General features: G+C 41.4%; 3 protein-coding genes across 8 annotated transcripts in view; all 3 read right to left on the bottom strand.

Annotated features, from left to right (window-relative positions):
• Positions 1 to 2084: 2084 nt before the first annotated feature.
• Positions 2085 to 14108, bottom strand: RB195_026298 (uncharacterized protein; the record flags this gene model as incomplete). 2 transcript variants are annotated; one of them, XM_064214789.1, is made up of 11 exons in its annotated part: positions 2085 to 2167; positions 2235 to 2276; positions 2324 to 2351; positions 3550 to 3732; positions 8024 to 8149; positions 8218 to 8288; positions 8461 to 8563; positions 8673 to 8834; positions 8913 to 9002; positions 13694 to 13821; positions 13882 to 13906. In XM_064214789.1, the coding sequence occupies 11 exons, from the start codon at positions 13904 to 13906 to the stop codon at positions 2085 to 2087; spliced, it is 1041 nt and encodes a 346-aa protein (XP_064070670.1). The 2 variants fall into 2 exon arrangements, with proteins under 2 accessions (XP_064070670.1, XP_064070669.1); XM_064214788.1 differs by lacking the exon at positions 2085 to 2167 and adding an exon at positions 14078 to 14108 and having other exon boundaries at positions 2274 to 2351; positions 13882 to 13965.
• On the bottom strand, positions 5664 to 5978 carry RB195_026299 (uncharacterized protein; the record flags this gene model as incomplete). Its single annotated transcript, XM_064214790.1, has 1 exon — positions 5664 to 5978. One exon carries the CDS (start codon positions 5976 to 5978, stop codon positions 5664 to 5666), a length of 315 nt encoding a protein of 104 aa, XP_064070671.1.
• A 1013-nt stretch (positions 14109 to 15121) lies between the features above and the next one.
• Positions 15122 to 21984, bottom strand: part of RB195_026297 (uncharacterized protein) — a gene marked incomplete at both ends in the record, with an annotated part of 30382 nt that continues 23519 nt past the window's right edge. For 3 of the 5 annotated variants that reach the window (XM_064214786.1, XM_064214784.1, XM_064214785.1), the window contains 10 exons: positions 16615 to 16664; positions 18104 to 18314; positions 18626 to 18705; positions 18771 to 18824; positions 18921 to 19095; positions 19220 to 19297; positions 19481 to 19689; positions 19757 to 19869; positions 19922 to 20191; positions 20257 to 20360. In XM_064214786.1, the coding sequence (XP_064070665.1) occupies positions 16615 to 16664; positions 18104 to 18314; positions 18626 to 18705; positions 18771 to 18824; positions 18921 to 19095; positions 19220 to 19297; positions 19481 to 19689; positions 19757 to 19869; positions 19922 to 20191; positions 20257 to 20360 (1344 nt within the window). Of the gene's footprint in view, positions 15145 to 16614; positions 16665 to 18103; positions 18315 to 18625; positions 18706 to 18770; positions 18825 to 18920; positions 19096 to 19219; positions 19298 to 19480; positions 19690 to 19756; positions 19870 to 19921; positions 20192 to 20256; positions 20361 to 21984 lie in introns of those variants that run through there. The other 2 variants (XM_064214783.1, XM_064214787.1) reach the window with 2 other exon arrangements.

Raw genomic sequence — 21984 nt, 5'->3', positions numbered from 1 at the left:
TAAGAGGAAAATAAAATAGTAGAAACACAAACCAGTCGATCAGAAAAAAGACTTAGGAATGGGGTGTAGGAGGGTTACTATTCCGCATTGGAAAAAAAAAACAACTTGGTATTGGCGAAGTACGTTTTGAAAGCACTCATGGATGAAAGTTCAAGTAGACAGAATAGGAGCGGATCACCGGTCTTTGGAAATAATTAAGTACCACGAGTGCAAATCTGGAGACGACTGGATGAAACGGGTTCATGAGTCACAAACTTAGCAGTGCGATCGTTGTACGAACCGCAAGTCGCAATTGTGTCGAACTCTAATATTACAGGAAATGGCTATCGGGTGATGTGTTCAAAAGCAGCGTATCACGAAACTGACGATTCTAAGGTTTACACGAACTAATGTAAAGTTAATTATGTGGAATACAAGTGTGAGCGTATTCCCGTTTAGTTCTCCCTAATCGCGCTGAAAAACCACATTAGTTTCCACGAAGTACGTGGAAACGCTCCGCCTTTCTGCACGCGCCGCGTCCATGAGTGTGCTGTCAAAAACCAGTGAGGTTCTCCCACCAACCTACTCAGGTAAAACTAATGGATAAGACACCGGTGCGTGCACAAGGGTGGCGCATTCTAACGTAGCTCGTAGGAACTAAGGTCGTTTATCACGCCGACTTTCATGACGATTAAAGGAAATTAGACTTGGCTATACTCATACTACACTCCGATCTCTATGTTGACCTTGAGAGACGTGACGTGTACCAATTACGTGGTATGGATTTTCCATGGAAACCTTCTACACTTGGTCGTAGATTGCAGAAAACTGGGTGGTTCCGGTCATCTCCTCGTAGTCGCTCCAAAAAACCGCCCGGAAGCCGCCGTTTTTTTTTTTACGACGGCTTGCATTGCAAGGCTTCACCTTTGTGCACGCGCCGCATCAACGAACGATCCTTCGAGGATCGCTAAAGTCTTCTCACCACCCTATTCGAATTAATAGTAATGAATAGAACTGTGGGGAACGGAACGTGTAAATAGAGGCGCATTATCACGGACCTTATAGGAACTAAAGAACTTCCCATGCTGTTTTTTACGATCACGGAGAGATAAGCGGAACGACGTGGTTTTCCTCAATCTACGACCCCGTATAGAAGCTTTCCACGAAAAATCCATACCACGTCAGATTCATGTATGCTGCCTTTAAACACCGCGTCTACTTCGCAATCCGTCAGCATTCTTTATCGCATCCGCGAGCATGTAACCTGGAAGACACAGAAGCTGCGATGATTCAGGTTTCACACTGGAAATCAGTACGAGGATATAAGAACACGTGGAACAGTTGTCTGAGCACTTTAGGCGCCGAACAAATGGATCGAATAACACATAAGTGGTATACAACACCTTCGAAACGCAATAAGCGTACTATTCTTCGGTAGCAAACCACAAGACATTTGATATGTCAAATAGAATCGTAACTCTACTAAATTACTAAAAACATAAAACAGTAACAGTTAATGAAATATACTTCTGTTGCTGTAATCATAACTAGCTACACAAACTAGTTGAGCATCTCTCGCGAGAAACTTAGACTAACACGCTCCTACCCTAAGACCTATAAAGAAACAAAACTGATGAACAAAACAACTCCACTGCCACAGTGACGACACTTCAACACAAATATATACCTCTACTAATATCCTTATTAAACTTGACCTGATACTGGGCTGAGACTCTTGAATCACAGCAGTGGTAACGAAAATCAAATTCAAATCGTTGCAGCTAATCATAGCTAACTTCGCCGATAATGAGTGTGTGCTGCTGAGAAGTTTTCAAAGCTACGACAGACCTTGGATAATTCTACCGTAAACCGCCGTCAGAAAAAGTGCAAATTTGCACACGAACAGGTAAACCAATAGAAATAAACCTCGACGACATCATAATGGTAATGAAAATGAAGTGCAAGTGTACAAGTGTTGTGCAATGTATAGTAGAAGAACACCATATAGGCTCAAGGGAAGGCCCTCAACGAGTGAAATAACATCTGTCACAACGTGCATTAATTCTGTTAGAACCATTTGGTGGCGATTAGCTCAAGCAGTGGCGCTAATTTTTGCATGAAATATAGAAGTACCACCGCACGGGGAACTGCTGAAGATGAAGCACTAACTGCAGAAGGCTGTTCATACCTGAGCTGACGATACATTCTATATTAGGGCATAATCACGAAGTAGTGACACAAGCTGTGACAAGTACTTGGGCTAATGAATCTTGTTACGTTCTCGACACTATCCGTTACTGTGAAGTGTTGCTTGGCGAATTCGTGTCAATTGCAGAAGAAGAACTGCCGTGTTCACTTGACTTGCAATCGTCCTGAAATGTGTAAAATGAGAAACACACAAGAATTAACTTCAAGATTTTCAAAATTAAATAATGATAGGAGGATAGCTACTGACACCTCAAGAGAAACTAGAAATTATCAGTCAAGGTGTGGCAAGTGCAGCATAATGGCGCGAAGTTCTGCTGAACCTACCAGCCAATTTCTCGAAACCGCCCTTTGTCAAACAAGAACTTCATCCCTCCGGTGTCAATAGACCGGTGAAATGTTTCTCACATGTGTACGAGAGGATAAATACACTGACTGGATATGGATATGATATACGTCGGCCCGCTCCCGGAGGTCACATTGTACAGGTCACATGTACGTTCATAAACCTTAATTAATCCTGAACAGAACTCGAAGGTGACGGCACATCCTAAAGGAATTTTCACGCGCCGAGCACTTTCTACAGTCAAAGAAGAGAGCTGATAGTAGAAAAGAAACAACATGGAAAAGTAGAATGAGTTCGACACTACTTGCTTCTTTGAAAAAAGATGGTTCCCATCAGAAGTTGAGAGTAGGAGTCATCTACGTGATAGCAAATCCTACGCTACTATGCAAAGCCCGAGTTCAATGAGTTCCGTGGAGTCATTTAACTTAAATTACGTATCGACAGCGGACTATAGAACTGTCCATAGCGTTACAACGATGTAACACTACAAAGTCATTACGTCATAAATAGATGCAATGTGTTATCACGACCAAAATATCTTCTCGAACAAATAACTTCCCACTCTTCCTAGAGAAAAAAAGACACCAAATTTGAGTACTGAAAGCAAAGAGTGTACGGTCGGTCCTACTTAAAGGCATCACCTCACGAATCGGGGGTGGTGCGGATTTTAGGTGGAGAGTTCCTATAAGGGGTCGTAGATTATGGAGAGGAGGGTGATTTCGTCCATTTCTTCCTAAATGCCGTAAAAAAACGGCCAGGACGATGCGGCGCGTGCAGAAGGCTGGTGCGCTCCAATCGAACTTGTAGAAAATAGCGCGCCGGAACGCTCGAAGCCGTATCTTCCGGGTCGTTTTTCACGACAATTAGGAAGAAGTAGACGGAGTCACCCCTTTCTCCATAATCTACGACTCCGTATAGGCATAACCCACCTGAAACCCGCACCACCCCAGATTCGTGGGGTGATGCCTTTAATTCAGAAGTAATCAATATGCAAGTTCAAGGAAAGTTATTCAACGAACCTCTGTCGTTGTACCTCCATAACTGCTATCTTCGTCATACTGTGTCGCTCTAGAATTCAAACTAATCGTAGCCAATTGGTCGTAAAGTGTATGAGGCACAGTCGGCGCAGCTGAATTTGGTGTTCCACCATTTGGTGAGTCCGGATTGCGACGCCAATACGTGGACTGTCGTTTTGGGAATGGCTGAAACATCCAAAACTTCTGACGTAGCAGTCATTGTGTTCAAAAAGGTCTTTGTTACAGTAGTCGTTTGCAGGATAAAAAGTACCCGCCAAAATCGGCTGACCGGCCTGCAGTGCTGAGCGCCTCCGCGTAATTGCGGGTGTCATTGCACCAGCCTGGTGGCCTCTACGACTGTCTGGGACAAAAAGAGAGTAGTGAAAGGGACGCAGCAGGTCGTGGTACGATTACGGCGAAGTGAGCACGTATTATTGAAAATAAGAGGATGAACCAGATTTTTCTATCCAGCTCAAAAATATGTCACCATTGGTATAACAAGATCTGAAATACTGTTATCATGATCTACACTGACCTCACCATAGAAACAATCAACCTCATCAACTTTAGCCTTTATCTTGTTCTTTTTTGTGATGTTTTAGAGACTTCACACCTATCCTTATGTGTGGTCTTTAGTTCTTCTTCAACTAGCAACATGAGATGCTACCAGGAAAATAAATTTTATTCTCGAATGTGCCGGTATCTGACCAGAAAAAAAACTATTTAGATCAATGCTTTGTCAAATTTTTATGTAGATGTAACATTAATATAGAATGTACGTTTAATTGTTTCTTTTCTATCTATAAAAATCACAAGTTAGGTGTATGAATGGCGAACATACACCTCCGTATGTTCGAGATACGCCTTTAGGGAGAACGCGTGTCCGCGAGGCATCGGTCACACCACATCAGGCGTAGGATGCCAATTTTACTCAGCTAATCGTGCAAAAAGTAATGTCTAGAAAGCAAAAACGTAAAGAAATATGGTATAACGCCGGTCAAGGTAAGATTTTTTAGCCCATCTCTTGTATTTTTTAACCACCATAGATGAATGGGTAATTTTCATCCAGCAACTGAGAAAAGGAAAATATACACTTTTATCCATTTTTAAACGGCATTTTCATTATCTACACTTCATCAACTACTTTATTTGAAGTTTGAAACAACTGTCATCAGCCCCCTTTTTTATTCGATTTGAAAAGCACATCGCAAGAACTGCGAAATGGGAAGGTGGTATGGGAGGCGCGTCAGCAAGGCGTAGCGCATGAGAAGCTGCAATGCTGCTGCCGCAATAGCGACGCTACCAGGAGACGCGCAGAGCAATTATCGAAGCTCATTAGCCTCCTGGATACGCGGCGATACATCATACGGGTACCTCTTCGCCGCTCCCCACGATATTCTAGATCCTCAAGACAAAATCAATTTACAGCATGGGAAATCCCATCAATCGTAGAAGGTCGTATTCAGAACAACTGCAAGATATTTAACTAAGATGACTCGCCACAGGTAGTTGCATCATTCGAAAGCATCCTTAGAGCTTAGACGTCTATGGTCTGTTTTTCTTCCGTATGCTCTGTTAGCTTTCGACACTCGAACACGTGATGGGACTCCTCGAAGTCTCGAAAAGACCCACATCTGTTTGGATCTATCAGGGCATAGGCGTGGTCCATAGGCTGCAGCTAGTTTTGATACAAGGTTGGTAACATATTGAAGTTTTGGTACTGCTTCCCGCGAATATAACAACATCGTCAGCGTACTCGAGATCGACCAAGGGGCGTCCTGATGACGCTAGGATGATATCGGCAAGACACTGATCTACTGGTTTTTGCATGTCGTCGATGGCGAAATTGAACAGGAAAGGTCCTGCCATTGTCCCTTGTCCCATCCTAGTTACCACCTCAAATGGTATTGTATATTCGAACTGCAGCAATTGTTCGTTGATTCATTTCATCAAGCAAGAACATTCCTAGTACTCCATTGGCGCGGAGCGTGTTGAGAAGACTGCCTAGTAAGGAGAGTCGAAACTGACTTCAAAGTCCAGAAACGCTAATTACACTGGCTTGGAATATCCCAAATTTCAATAACTCTCCTGACGATGAACACCTGACCAATCGTAGATCAGCCAGGACGAAAGTCAGCTTGCTCGTCGCGCGTTGTTCCTTCGCGATAATTAATAAGTCGGTTCGGGATAATCCGCTCCAAAACCTTGTACATAACACGCAACAAGGAGACTCCTCGATAATTCCGAGGGTCCGTGACAGATAACTTCTTGTGGAGGGGAATTATGATAGCGTGTCTCCACGATTCAGGTGTCCTTTCGTCTAACCATATTGAAGGGATGATCTTTGTGATTTCGCGAATCCCAGACGGAGATGGATACTTCAGCATTTCTGCGTCACTTTCGTCGTCTCCGCCATATTTTCTATTTCTCATTTTCTGGATAAAAACCAGAACCTCCGACTCTGTCGGTGGTTAACCGCATATTTCGGCCTATGAACGTGCCCTCCAAATTGTAAGGGTTGCTCGTATCTTGAAGCTGAGAAGAACTGGACGATGGTCAGAGTCGAACGCGACTTCCCGAATAGCTCTAGATTTTCGGATATCTGACTGAGGAATGTTCCTTGCCAGAACGTAGTCGAGCTGAAGTTTAAGAGTCCTCATCTTCCGCTAGCGCTGCTCTTCAGTCGGTGAAAGGGTTCAAACCTGCCACATGAGCTGACTGCGTCGATGATTCCTCTTAAACCTGTAAGTCACGATGAAGCCCGTCTGTTCACATAAGTCGACCAGACGGTCGCCGTTGTCCGTCGGCGCTCTGCTGGATAGTACCATTTTCCTAGCATATCGGATTGTTGTTTGAGTCCCATCTTCGCATTCGCGTCAATTCCAACAATGACCACTGCTGGCTGGGTATTTTAAGCATCAACGCATTGATTTCTGCGCAAAAGGCGCTCTTACTCAGCGGTTTCTATAGGTGCGTGGGCACTTGCGATCCAAGGTTTACGTCCTCTGGGATCCCGCGGTCGTACGAAGGCGCATCTAGACGACGTTGAACTAAATTCCTCCACCAGGTTATTGTAATCATTCCTCACAGCTATCGCGCAGCCACCTACTTTCTTTTCATCAGCATCGCTCCAGTATATAGTGTAATTTTCGATGCCGACGGGTCGATCTCTCATACGTGTTTCCTGCAGTGCAGCAAACGGCACACATAGACTTCGCAGAAGCCTAGACAGGGCGGTTTGTTGGAGTTCACTCGACAGTGTTCGGCAGTTCAGCGTGGCGAAACGAATGGTTGTTGCCAACTCAGGCAGTTGACCTTTTAGGTTGTGAGCTTTGGCGATGTGCTGAACGACAGCACCTCTTTGCAATGTATGGGAATCTTCCGCCATATAAAATTGCAGGTTATATAGCTCTTACGTCCCCAATGTGCACACTCGAACGCGCGATTGCGTTTAGTTAAAGCAGGGCCACCACGAACAGGTAGCAATCAGACTGTACTTGTATATGGGTCCCAAAATGGGTACTATAGTATCAGAACGAACTTCAAGCCCTCACGATTGTTATATTTCCAAGTGTGTCCACTCACCTTTCTGTGAACGCTGGAAAACCACGACACACGACCAGATCTTTTGTAAAAATAAGGTTTACAGTGCTCATGTTATCCTTTTTTTTGCTTTAAAAACTCATCCAGTAATTTCACAAAACATGCAATGCAATGTAACATGCAAAGTTTTATGCGCTGAATCAATTGCATAGAATATTATTTCCAACTGGAGTGATGTAATCACATTACTTGAAAGCAATTATGCATGAAAGTTATAAAAAAAAGATTATATATTGCTGGTTCATTTCTGCTCGTCAACAGCGGTTCACCTCAAAATCTGTTTAGCACATCAGGAATAAACCTGTCCATTGAAAAAAAAACATGTGGAATGGTTTTTGAATGCAAAAGTTAAGGAAATATGTGCACTACAGGGTTGCAGGAGCGCAGACCAACGCCATGGAGTGGAAACTGTCTAATCTGCTGTGCAATGTGCACAGTTGCTAAAACGCTAAAATAGGTCATTTTTGTGGTGGAGCTGAGTTTCCTGTAGTAATTAATAAGTTTAAGATTTTGTGAGTGCACGTTGTCCTCTCACTTTGGTAATGCAAGGCAATAATGGCTGATGTTGACCACATCCAATTCTAGCTCAAGACTATTCGCGCTGGTCAAATGATTAAAGAGCGCTTAAAACGGCGTATAGGTGACCAAATGGTCAACAAGGGAAGAATCGCGTAAAGTAGTGAAGAAGGTTGTCAACGATTAACCATCTTGTTTTCCTCATGAGAATCTGCGCAGAGCTTGTTTACATTCTTTCCATAATCCTACCGCCTATGACTCAACGGATGTTCCCGAGATGGCTCCGTTGCAGCTGCGATAATTTATTTAAGAAGGTGTTCCAAAGACGCATTTCGGCAAAAGGTAGTGGAAGACCCACCCTAACATCAACTCTTTTCGACGCTATAATATGCCTTCCATTGTTTTCGTTGAGACACTTGTCAGCGCTTTGCTTATCCTCGAATACCACAAAACCAAAACCACGATGATCACCCAGTATTTCAACCTAAACATAAGGTTAATGAAGCATTTATACATGGTAAAAATCACCTCTTAAAAACGACGCGGACGAACCTGATCAAGAGACCCAAACTTTTCAAAGTAAATGCGAAGAGTGTCAACACGATGATAATCCCAGTTAAGCCCTGAAACATAATGGCTGAATAGTATGAGGATCAGAATTTGAGGGGAAAAAACAGGCAAAAAAATAAACGATAGAACGAGATCAATAAAGGGAAGAAGAAAATCGAATCGGAAAATGTGATTTTCCCATTCTGAATCAAGGTAGCCTAAAAATCAGGAATTACATTCAACTACCTGACAGCAAAAGCTTGCAACCAGGGGCTTGCTCACATGCGAAGAATGGTGGTGGAAACATAGGGGTCATCTGCTCGCGAGGAATAGCACGTTTTGAGTCAACCTTTACAGGGAAAAGCTATTTAGCAAATGGACAAATGAAGCGTTTATTCTAGAAAACTACTGTTGCAGTTCTACAAAGTGGTCTGAATAAGAACAACTCGCAAACTTACTGTTTTTCCGGCAATGATGTGCGGCCTGTCCATCATAGCTGCTTCCAGACTAGCGATTGTAGCGAAGGTAACAAATCCAAATCCACGCGACTGCTTCGTAGTTGGATCGCGAATAACGATTGCATCTACTACAGGTCCCCATTGCGTGAAATAGACGCGCAACTAAAAAAATGATTCAAGTAACACACAAACCTAATTGGAAAAGGCAGGGTTTGGTGAATATTTCAAGAACTTTCTCACCGCATCGTCATTTGTTTCATGGCTGAGACCACCGATAAACATCTTACGCATCTGTGGGGGTCCTTCTCCGGGGCAAGCTGATGACGAGTGCTGAAAATACAGTCGATGTTTAATTTGAGACAACCCTATGAGTCAGAATCGCAATGATCGTACTGGAGGTAGTGACAACTTAATCTTGGACATGATCACTGTCCTGAGAATAGCATAATTATTCATATGATGAAACCGTGGTGTGTTTGTAAATGACTCTGTACATCTCGTTGTGGCGTAGACTCCTGGCAGAAACTGTCAAAGTGTTCTTTTTTTTCAATTTCAGTTCGATTTCTGCAATTTCACCGTAAATCGGTAACTTAATTGAAAGTGAATTAGTGTCAAGATTCTGCACCGTTCCTTTAAAACGAGTAGCAGTGGGTTTAAAATGGGTCGGCGACGACCACTGGTGAATACTCGCCATGTCGCCCTCCGCTCCAGCACAGATTCTGCCTCATCCCACGTACACTAGTACACTAGGTCCTGTCGTTTTAGAAATCGGACAACGACCGGAGAACTACATTTGGTTTATCCAGGACATCTCTGATTTTAGACCAACACAACACGAACACGACTAACCACGGAGACTATTTCAGGATTTACACTTGCAACTCGAATAAACTATTCTCAGACGCCGGTCTACATGTCCTTCTTGAAGGTGCGAAGTAAATCAAATCCCACGTGACTGCTTTGCAGAGGACCAAGAGCATAAGGGGTTGCTTACAAAGCGTAAAAGTGGGAGGAGACGTTGGCTTTGATGTGCACCTATCTGTCGCTTACTCATTTTTCCACCTCACTTGTACATCCTACGCCTCCGCTCTCAGCGATAAAAATTTCTGTAAGTACCATCAACTGTTACTCACTAGCTTCAGCAGCAGATGAAGCTGACTGGACTCATTTCTCGAGTAGCTGAAGGAAAAAAGTGATCCGAGGCAAGAGGTTCTCTACAAGTATGTTGTCGGAAAGAACGGCAAGTTCAGATGGGCTATAGAAGGTAAGAATACAGGATAAGAAGATCTGGATAAAGCAAAGAGAACCAGAACGGCAATCAACTCATCACGCTATTATATGCCACGAGCCCCTTTCATCAAGATCATTGTCGGTGTAAATCCGAATCCCCAACTCTTGCGGAGATGTACCACGCACTCGGCAATGAAAAGTGGCGTCGACTTGACGTCTCAGTAGTACCATACTTCTGCGATGTTTTCAATTATCTTCCTCATCGAACGAGAATAAGATTCAACTACGAGGTGGGAAAAACATTTGTTACCGCAACCGAAAGAAAGAAGCCTGCAGTCAACGACTACATCTTCGATGTTCCTATTCCCCAATCTGCTTACCTTGGGGGAGTAGGCCCAAACGAGTACTACGGACTCCTCAAAGGATTACGAGCTGATGTTGCCTCGGAGCTCCACAAGATGAACTTGGATCGAAACGCGAAAGCCACCAACCGGTTGCTGATGAACAATAACAGCAGATAACCTTTAAAGAGACGTTTAGAAGCATACATAGAAAAAATTCTGAAAGAAAGAAATCTTCGAATATAATGCACAGGTAACAACGTTGTTAAACAAAGTTTGTGTGGTTGTGTCGTACTTGTTTGTGTCATTGTCGTTAGGTTCCCACAGCCGATTATGTGCAGCCAAATAAGAGCCTACAGAAGAGAATGTGAGTAGCCTATAGCTGGCATATCTTAGGCTAACTGTGATCATTAAAGGCATCACCCCACGATCCTGACGTGGTATGGATTTCCGATGGACAACCTCTGCACGGTGTTGTAGATTGCGTGGGGCGGGTCCGCTCATCTTCCTAGTCGTAGCAAAGAAACGGCGGTCAGCGATCGAAAGCCTGTGAGCTATCGTCGACTGCCTATCCAAGTGAAACCTGTGAATACGTGCTGAGGGCCCGGAACGTGTACATAGAGGAGCTTTCTAACGTTCCTCGTAGGTTTTTTTTTTAGGACGAATAGGAAAAGGTGGGCGGAACCAACCCTGATTCCGCAAGCTACAACTCTATCTCTATCTTTTACCGTGGATTTCCTCACCACGTCAGATTCGTGGTATGCTGCGTTTAAGCCACGCCCACTGATCACCACGCCACTGAGGTCGTGCGTTGCGCTTGTATCGCAATTACGTGGCTTCTAAGATTGTTCAAAGAACAAAACGGTAACAAAGTAGCAAACTAGAAAGTGAAAAGCGTAAAAGAACGAAAATGTTGAAAATGAGGCGAAAATGTAGAGAAATTTCTTCAGGAACAACACAACATCAGAAAACATAAGGCTGACAGCGTTCCAAAGGTTTGAGGTTTGTAGTTTAGCAGCTGCAGTAGTCGGAAATTTTGTAATACGTTCAGATAAGACATCACCGCATTGGCTTCGGCTCCAAAGCAGAATAAAACCTGACATTTCCTAATGTTATGTTGGGCAAAGTTTTTTTTTTCTTTCAAACAACCATTTACATGCTTTTTTTCTATCTTTTTCTTCTTCTTCCCTTCTCTCTCTTCTTCTTCCTTTCGAAACTTTCTCCCTTTTAAGAACATCTTTGGCAGAATCCACAGAATCCAAAGTGGTATTTCTGTCGAAATGCTAAGCCTTCAATCAAACGCGGAACTTTTTGAACCAACGGTGCACTACGGGACATTCGAAAGCATTTTCACTACCTCATGCTTTGCTTAGATTTTGAATTAGATGTGTTTGTGCTTTGTAAGCAAACTTGAATTCATCAAGCAATAACTGTTCGAATTTCGTGACTGAAAGCATTTATACGGACGCTCTGAAATCAAACAAAATAAGGTCTTACAAGATCTGTTGATATTAAGTGATAGATCTAGTCACTTTATCTTCTTCAGACTTAAAACTTTCGATTTGTTTGTTTCACACAAATAATACACTATTATTTTCTATTTCAGGCATTTCGTCTCCAATCGTGTTCGATATATCTTTATATATAAAAGAACGATACTTCTGGAATGTTTCGCACCTTGCTAGGCTATGAAGGACGTTGATGGATTATGTGTTAGGGGGTATATGTCGAACTCTGCGCAATGCTCTGTTGATGCCATTAATTGCGGCTCAGCGCAATTAACGATAGCCGTTGCCAGTCATTTCCCCTAAGGATAGTTGTCGCCAGAGCTGTGAATACCTAACGATACCCACCCCTCGACTTATACCAAGTAACTTTCTCCGTGTTGGTCTCCAAATAATTATAGTCGTGTACGTCTATCTTCAGTAGAAAATGTTCCAGATCATCGAAAATTTCCCTGATATAGCATTTACCTCCCTATCTAACGTTCGTAGCGCGAGTGTAGTGTAGCGGTTAGAGGTTCCGCTGCCTGCACGATTGATCGGAGGTTCGAATCCGCCCTAGTGCTCACCAAGCCTTTCATCCCTCTGGGGTCGATAAATTGGTGCCAGACTTGTCTGGAAAGATTAAAAAAACACTGACTTGACACATCGGCTAGCCACCGCAAGTCATTTTATAGGCCAGTTACACGTCCGTGAACCTCAAACGATTCTGAATTGAAGTGAACGTGAGGGCGAATACCAAGCGGATTGATTAACGCCAGAAATTTTATCCTCTTATCGTTTATCTAACGTTTGTTGATCATGAGAAAACCATGGAGACAGTGAAATGAATGCAAAACATACAACGATGTTGGATCAAGGCGTAGATATCTAGCATGTGACGAATTTAACCAATTGCTACCGTCGTCGCAACACTGCGATGCAGCTCTTTCACCACCTTCACAACACACCCATATATATATATATATATATATATATATATATATATATATATATATATATATATATATATATATATATATATATATATATATATATATATATATATATATATATATATATATAGTCAAGTGGACAAAGGGTTCCTGTTCGCCAACAACATTTATCTCTATCAGTTTCGACACTTGCGACATTAAGCCACAGGTTCTACTCGGGTGCGTCGACCTCTGCGGATTCCTTGATAGAAGATTTGCAGCACATATAGCACTCCCATCAAGGCTGACTTCAACTCCCTCCAAATTAAGGTATATCGTTTCGGGCTGTGACATGAACCAAGACTATGTCGAGGAAATGCAGAAAGAGCCAATCATGAACATCGCCTCCTCAGGTGTCAACGGAGGTATTTAATCGTGGGAAAAATTCCCGCATATTTGAAATAACAAGAGTTCACGAGATTACCGGACGGAGCGCTGAAGAAGGAAGAAGATTTAAACGTACAATCGATAATCGATTTCTACGTGCGGTTTCACTGGAAAGAAGATGCAAAGAGGCTCTGTGACAACGAGGCGATCGCTATTCGAAGACTTGAAGCTACTATTGCCAAGCTTACCAACAAGGAAGCTACGCTACAACAGTACAACGACACCATCATGAGCCAACCCGGCCCGAAAGATGCGGCATTTGCACACGGCTGGCGCGCTCCAATCCAACTCGTAGAAAATAACGCACCTGAACACTCGAAGCCGTATCTTCCGAGCCGTTTTTTACGGCAATTAGGAAGAAATGGACGGAATCACCTTCCGCACGTCTCAGAGCTTTAGTACACTTCTTTCATTTCTTTCTTAGTTTTCCTAAGTTTTAGCATTTAGTTCTAGTCTAAGAATAAAGTTTAATTACCTAAGTTTGAGGTACTCGCCGCACACTGAAGCACCAACCGCATATATATATATATATATATATATATAAGACAAATAGATAGGTAAACAGATAAATAGATGGTTAAATGTACCCGAGCAGTCATGTGCATCATTGGGAGGTGAGTGAGTGGTAATGTGTATGGCGGTGTCCTGCCGTTGGGTCGACCATTTGGCCCAACCAGTGGTACGAACATACCGGCTTGAACCAATTCGGCCAATTCTGAATGATTTCAAGTAGACAGATGAATTGCAAAAGAGGAGAAGAAGAAAAAAAGGCTACCTGGAGGAATATAGTGCGCAAACATTTCCACGCCGTACCAGTACACCACGTGAGAAACAGAGAGTACCTTGGCAGCGACTTTCACTAAATCTTTCCTAGGATTTATCAGTAATGTTAGTGTGGCAAAGTCGCGTATTGAGAGAAATATCAAATGGAAAGCATAACCGAGTATTGGAAATAATTCAAAACAGCAAACTGAAAATCTTATCAATATTAGAAGTAATCATTCACCAATAAAACATGACAAAGTCTATACACGACAGATGGTTTGACATCTCTAACAATTAATACGTTTCGAAAATAACCACTCAAAATAATGGTTACAAGGAGATGTTTAGAAATACAAATGTGAAGTAGCACAAAACGTACAAAACGTAAAAATACAACTACAAGAGTGGAAGTTATATAACAAGGTCATACATGCAAATTGCAGTGCACAAATAATCGAGAAGGTATGGGTTTTAGAAGTACTGGCGTTATGCTATTCAAGGTAGGGCAATCTCACACATTCATTCTCCAAAGCAGTGCGGAAAGTTATTGTTCTCAACTCATTTTCAAACCCATCCCGTTTTTACTTCAAATTTCGCAGCAGTCAAAGTCTAACGAAACAGAGCACTTTAATTCGTGAATTATCTCAAAGTAAAGCTGGCAGTCTAAATAAAAAAAAAAGAATGGAAGCAACATTTTTCTCTTGCATTTTCTGGGACGCCAACTTACATTGTTGTCATTACAGGCTTACATCGGGACCAGGAATACTATTATTACTACTCACTATCTATCTATCTATCTATCCATCTATCTATCTATTTTTCTATCTATCTATCTATGATGATAGCGCACTGAGTTTTCAATTAGGAGTAATCAGAGCCAACGAACGACAGTGGCTGGAATTAGAAAAGTACAATAGGCAGATAACTTTGATATGACAATACAACACAATAAAACTTGTAAAAGAAATACCATTACTAAAACAGGACGACATCATCAAACCATCAATAAGCTTCGAAACGTTGACGAGTGGGAGTATAATTTCACATGTCATAAGTTGTTCTCAGACAAACTATCAGATGCGATTTCTCCGCAATGTCGATAAAACCATGCCTAAGTCAGGTTGTGGTGGTAAGAAGATGATGATGGCATCTGAGGGGACTATTAACTGTCATAAAACTATCATAGTACATACCTTCCACCGTTTCAATGCAGATTGAAGATTAAACATGTGGAGGAGCGATTTATGAAGCTATTTAGTGATACCGAAATGGTCTAAACATGAAAACAAGAAAGTACAACCAGAATAGTTTAAAACAAACTGAAATTTGTAGGATAACATAAAAATCGTAACGTTCATCAATTAAATGCGATTGTGAGGGAAGTCTGTCGGGTCTGATCAACAGATGAAACCATAACCATAGCGTCTGATCAACAGATGAAACCACAACCATGTTTAAGCTTATGTTCAGTGTTCACGCAAAGCGTAGAAACTAGGTGCCCAAACAAGGTTTGAATAGAGGAGAACCGTGCTGAAAAAATGAGCCTAACGACACAGCAGACCTGGAAGATTAGGGGATAGCATGCTGGACTCAGATGTACACGCATTTCGGTTCGTTCCCTTCATGATGTTGCTCTTTCTTCTTCCCTTTATGTGTTTCTTTTATTTATTTTTCATTTATTGTTTTATATGACCAAACACTATGATGTCCAAAAGTGAGTAATAAGATAGGTGAGATAAGAAGAGCTATGTTTGATGGAAAAGGTGATCTTAACGAAATGGAGTGGAAATGAACAAGAATTTTAGGAGAATTGGAAGGAGCAAATGCAGAAGAGAACTGTCTCATTTTCTAGAAGACAGATGATATCAAAGACGAGGGTAAGCTATTTTTGTACTTTATATAATGGAAGCGAAATAAAATCGAAAACTTCGCATGTGTGCTAGTAGAGTAGCTAGTGTAGCATTACTAGTAATAAATCCCCACTATGGGTCGTTAGGATCACCTACCCCATCCATCAGATCCAAACATTCAACTCCATTTCCTTCCTCGCTTTTTCACATCCAATACTGACATATCTGCCATTTTCCTTTCTATTTCGGTCGTTCCACTTCACGAAGTGGAAAGGGACACTTAGCAGAGTTTCGCGGCGTAATATTTGGAAATTGTTTATTGAACCACCATTTTCACCAAGTTGCTTGTGTGCAAGGGATTGAATTCTGATCAAATCCGAATTTTACAAGAAAGATATGCAAAAAAGCCACATCATGGAGCGACCGAACCCAAAACGTGGGCACCTGAGCTCAGCACACTATTAACTAGGCTACCAAGTGCTACTCGATACTTCCCTGATATTGATTGCACTCGTCATTAGCCAGACTGCATCGCTCGGCTCACACCTACCGTGTTTTTCCTCTGTTCAAGTACCATCTGCGCAGTTAATTTCTACGCTCTGCATAAACACTGAGCATGCGCTTTCATATGGTTATAGTTTCATCTCTAGATCAAGTACTAGCTTGAGAGAATTCCCTTGTAAAACATGTAAGAAGACAAGCTATACCTGTTCAAGAACCAAAAAAACACAACATGTTAATGAACGTGTGAAATTAAAACGAATGTGTCTGTGTTAAAACAATAAATTACAGTACTACAAGAAATAAATCCGAGAAAAATAAAAACTGTAGCGACTTCAGCGCTATAAGTTGTACAAGGTACGGTGATTATGTACTGATAGCTACATAATAAGCTAACGTTTTGGCGAATCAAAAGATCGTGGCGTTCCATCACGTTGCCTTTCTGAAATCTAAAAACTATTAATTAAGTTACAGAGCTATTTAATGAAACCATTTTTTCCATGCACAGTTTTCCTTGTCGATTTGTTAAAATCTGGAGATTCAAAACATTATTTGGCAATTCGCCATTCTCTTTTTGAAAGCTCTTTTGCTCTCCCGCACGATTTCGAAACGATGAAGAACTAAACTGGCAAAATGACCATTCTCTTTGTTATCATCCCGCTTTCAATCCAAGCGCATAGGTGGTGAAGCAGCTTCAGATATCATTACTACTCACGGAGATTTAACCAAAGTAAGAAAAGAAGAGAAAAATTCAAGTCCAGACTAAACCATTTCTACTGAGGAATCATCGAAAACCTGACTGAACGATAAATAAGCGAACGACGAAAGTGAGAATTTATAGCTGATTAAGATTTTCCTTTAAGGATTCCGAAAGAAGAAACTTAAAAAAAAAACACGGAACTTACTCCCCAACCTAATACATCACCTACGATTTGACCTTATCATCTAATTCAAGGTGGAACGAAAATTGAAGGGCGAACGAAGAAGAATAAACACGACTACAGAAGAAGGGGAGAAGACATTTTGATTACATACCAACAACCCTACACAGTTCACTGGAATGCTTATTAGCTCCTGCATGTCATATAGGTGATGACTACGAAGAAGAATGAACAACTGTTCTCCGTGCTCTGCGATGGTATAGAAGGTATACAACTACTACGTGTATGTGGTGTGTGTTGTGTGTTGCGTGTGCGTTGTTTGTTATGTTTATGTGGTGTACGTGGTGTGTGTAGTATGTGTAAAATGTGAAAACTTGAAAATTTAAAACTTTTCTTTTTTCTGCTACTAGATAGGGATTATCATTCATGAACATTCCTGTACGTACGAGATAACGTTGCAATTTATGATTGCCAGGATAACATGAATTGAAAGCAATGAATATAAGATTTAGCCTCGTTAGTTCATGGCCCTGCTTTTGCATAAATTAAAAATTTAAAAGATTTTTTTGTATGTGAGGACCTTAAAAGGAGGGAAAAACTTTCTAGTCGAAGACTAAGCCAACAGAACCATGCAACGTCAAAAATCCTTGACAAGGTCATAGGTAGCAAATAAAACGTGAGTTGGTGTTTGAGGTACCGGAATACTCAAGTTGTTTTATTTTCGTGGAAATCCATGTTTAAGAAAACAGTCTTATGACACAGCAACAAAGAACTGGCTAATAATTCGAGTTATCCTATCAACAAAGATTTTGTGGTTTTCAAGCACGGAACGACCAAATAAGAATCATCAAGAAAATCCGGTTAATTGAAGTGCAAAACATGAACCGATATCCTATCTGCATTGCTACAATATTTGAGGGTGGATCTGGTAGGCTATACGAATGCAGAAGATATACTCAGCAGTGAAATTATTTGAATGAGTTATCACCAACGGACTTACCTCCACGCCTATGATCATTCCCCTGACGCTTTCCGTATCCGGATTTACCTCTATACTGGAAACGACCACGGCTACTTGACCATTCTGCTTCTCCGTTTCCGCTATTGCTATCGTGCATGTTTTGATGGGATGGTACCGCCATAATACTAATGCTAGGACTAGCATACGTCCTTATTCCAGGTCCAGCTCCAAACGCGTTCATGCCTGCATTCTAAAACAAAATACTTTTGAAACGAGCTTTCTTTTTCTAAATTTGTTAATTTGCTCTTTCAGATTAACTAAACAGGTACGTCGTAGAAAAAGAGGATTTATTCGTAGAATTCGCTCCGTTCTATAGCGTATCGTGCTAAAAGTGAAATGAAAATTCTCTCGAAAATCTTATTTATCATTGTTCATCAACACTGACACGAAAGACAGTCAAAGTGCTTTTTGGAGAGACAGAAATAACATTTGTAGGAGGAAGTTCCCATAAATAATTTAGAAAAGAAGCACGTATAGACAATTTACGTGCGAAATGCTTACTCCAGGAGCTTTTAAAGCTGATGTTATCATATTCGTAATTGTTTTCGTAAAGTCCGAGGCAGCAGCTGTATTTGAAGTACCTTTAAAAAAAGTTTGGAGGTAGTGCATGGTCGAAATGAAAACAAAGGTAAAGAAGGAATCAAACCTGGAGGCGGGCAGAGGAAATTTGAAGGTTGCATATAGGGAGCACGAGCGGTGGCTGCAAGAAAAAAAAAACTGAGAAGGATAATTAATTAATTGTGGTAGAAAGAAAGTACGTATGCAATGAAAAGTAGAGTGCAATAAATGTGCGAACCAGAAGTGCTGGGTTGCACATTTGGTGGCGGCACGTTAAAATTCAGAGGCGGTGCTGTACTGGGAGGAGGAACTGTTGAAGAAGTCACGACTGCTGACGAGCTACTTCTACTTGAGGTTATCCCAACATCCGGTAATGCGCTACTGGATCCCGCTTTCGCAAGTGGACCGTTCGACTAAATCAAGTAAATAATAAGGGACAGTATTATAAACAACGGCAACATGCCAATTAGGGCCTTGTAAATCGTCTGTGGTTGCATAGAATCAAAAAAAAAAAAAAACAGTGCTATGCTCACATACCGTGCCGTTGACAGGGCGCAGTGCTGGAGGCGGCTTCGAGAAATCAGGTAGACCGGCGAGACCAGGGCCAGGAGACGACTGGAAGAGTTTTTACAGTTAACTAGAGAGAAAAAAAAATCCAACAAAACATAGTTTCTGCCTCTTTTTCGTCAATCTTTTTCGCGTGCTCTGTGGTGAATTAAATATAAATATGAATTCAATTTTCACATGTTTATTTTCAAATACTATGTCTCGATTGATTGGAAGACGAGTTCCACTCACAGCTGATTGAACCGTAGACGGAGGAGCATTAGATGGTGGCGCACAAGAGGAAAGTGGAGGAGGAGGATGGGAGAATGATGATGGCATATTCGTGAACGATGATGACATGGATGATTCCGCTTGTGTCTCCAACTCTGGAGATTCAGATTTCGACGGGGGTGCAACGGTTACTGACGGTGTTGTTATCGACTCAGTAGCAGGTTGGACAGCTTAAATAGGTGTTCACAAAAAAAAAAACCACTCATAACTAGCAAGCAGCAGGACTTCAAGAAACACCTGAAGATATCACTGCCTGCATCACAGGCACAGTCGGTTTTGCCGAAATCATTGCTGGAACTCCAGGGTGGACTAAAAAAGGTGTTGGGCCCACTGACGGCGCCTGACTGGGGCTAGAAAGAAGCTTATTATTACTTCACAATCTCAGCTTTATTTAAAACTCACTTAACATATACTCCAGAAAGAGCTGTAATTGTATTATACGATTGTTGGAAAGGAGGTACGCTTGTCGACGATGGTAATCCGCTAGCAAGGCCCGAAACAATAAAGAAGTGCTCAATTGAGCAATCAAAATCGTGGCACTCTCGCGCACCTGCTTCATTGATAAATACACTATCTCCTTCTATTCTCACTACAGACTGCAAATGAGCAGGCAGATCGGCGTGTATCGCTTTCATCATATCCACTTCACCTTGTCGCATCGCTTTCATCTCACTAGAAACAGATTCGTGTCATTAATAGCAACAAAATACGAATGAAACACCACTTGTATGAATTACTTGAGCAATTTTTCCCTCTTCTTGCAGAGTCGTTGCGCATTCGCGAGCAGATACAACGCTTCCGAAACGGCGTTAAACAACTGATCATCACTTACTGTCGCCGCCTAAATTTCTGAGTTTCAGAAATGAAAATCGACGTCCTCGCAACTTCTGGTTAATTAGAACGGTGTGTAAACAGGTTTTTGACAGACAGTTCGAAGGTAGATGCTAAAACAAGTGACGCATCGTTGAAAGTAAAACATACGCTAAAGCCAAGCAAAAATAAATTTCTTTGAACTATCATAATCTCAAGCTGGGGAAATTGCGCTTCTATGCAACATCAGGAGGATACATCTAGTTGGTGCTAGCCAAAAACCCACTAAGCAAACTCTTGAGGAGAAATTAGTCTATAAAGTCAGCCAGAGGTGTTTCAAACAGAAGCAGCTTCTGTAAGGAAACTCCGATGAGCCGCTATATGAGCGTCACCTTCCTTTTCAATCTAAAACCATCTACACACAAAATTCCCCTGCTGACATGTACATGTTCAACGCCAAAGGATTTCGTATACCGATCTTTATTAAGATGCTGCGTAAATTCGCCCTGTTCGTAGGATGTTGGTTAAACACTGCTTTTTCGAACCATCATCAAATTCTTGCAACCAGATATAAACCTCCATTTAGAACATAGATCCCAACTAGTTTTCGCTTAAATTTCACCGTTAACAGTGAGTCCCATTAGCATAACATACATACGTCAGGAAAAGAAAAACATTTTTGTTCTGTTACCTCCTTTCTCAGGAAAGAAAAATTGTAGCACGTAGTTGACTTGTGGAAGTGGATCGTGAAGCTTACGGAGTTTAATTGGAAAATGACTGAACAAGAATCTGAGAACTTTGATGATAAAATTCGGAGGCAAATTACGTAATTTTCTCAGGATGACCTGTTACCATAGAACTAAAAGAATGGGATAGACGATATGATTGATAACGAATCAAACGAACGACGATCACTTAGATGGGAAAATGGTTAAATATTAATTATTTCATTATTTTTATCACTATTTGTCATTATTTTTTCAGCATTTTTTTCAACATTTTGACTGGTCAATCGACGACGCATGCAACAGGAAGAATAAAAATTTTGTACACTGCATTTTACTAGTAAATAGCTAATTCTTCCTTAAAACGCAACAGAAACAACTCATCCTTGACGATGAAAATTGAATTAATAATAGGAATTTCAACCGATAAAGATAAGATAAAATAGAAGATAAAAAGTCAAAAAAGGAACAACGACCAACGTCAAATTGCATCGAAACACTTTGAAGAAGAAATTATATGCAGTAGGCTTAGAAAAGGGGCCAGGTACGTACTAAGAGAAAGCAAATGGTTGATTTTACAGAGTATTACATAGCCACAACTAAGGAAAAAAGAAAACAATTCATTGGAAAGTTGGTACATTTGGCCAACAAAAAAGGAGTGTTTTTCGTCATGAAATCCAGCACAAGCTCACATGGCTTGGACATTTGGAGCAGTTGTTGCTATCCTGCGACAATGTTCCAATGCGTCCTACATACAACGTGGATCTGTGGTATTTTACTACCGTTTATTTAGATTTCGCGAAGCTGTTTTAGTAGTAGAGTCTACCAGACATCTCTTATATTAAGAGGTCCTTAGAAATCTGCGAGAAAAAAAAACACCAGGAACGAAGAAGGTGGAAGGAGGTCATCAATCAACAGGAGTGTTCAAAA

The sequence above is a fragment of the Necator americanus genome, chromosome X (assembly GCF_031761385.1).
Source record: "Necator americanus strain Aroian chromosome X, whole genome shotgun sequence".
Lineage (NCBI taxonomy): Eukaryota > Metazoa > Nematoda > Chromadorea > Rhabditida > Ancylostomatidae > Necator > Necator americanus.
The sequence above is the reverse complement of the archived record's forward strand: the minus strand, read 5'-3'. Positions and strand labels throughout refer to the sequence as shown.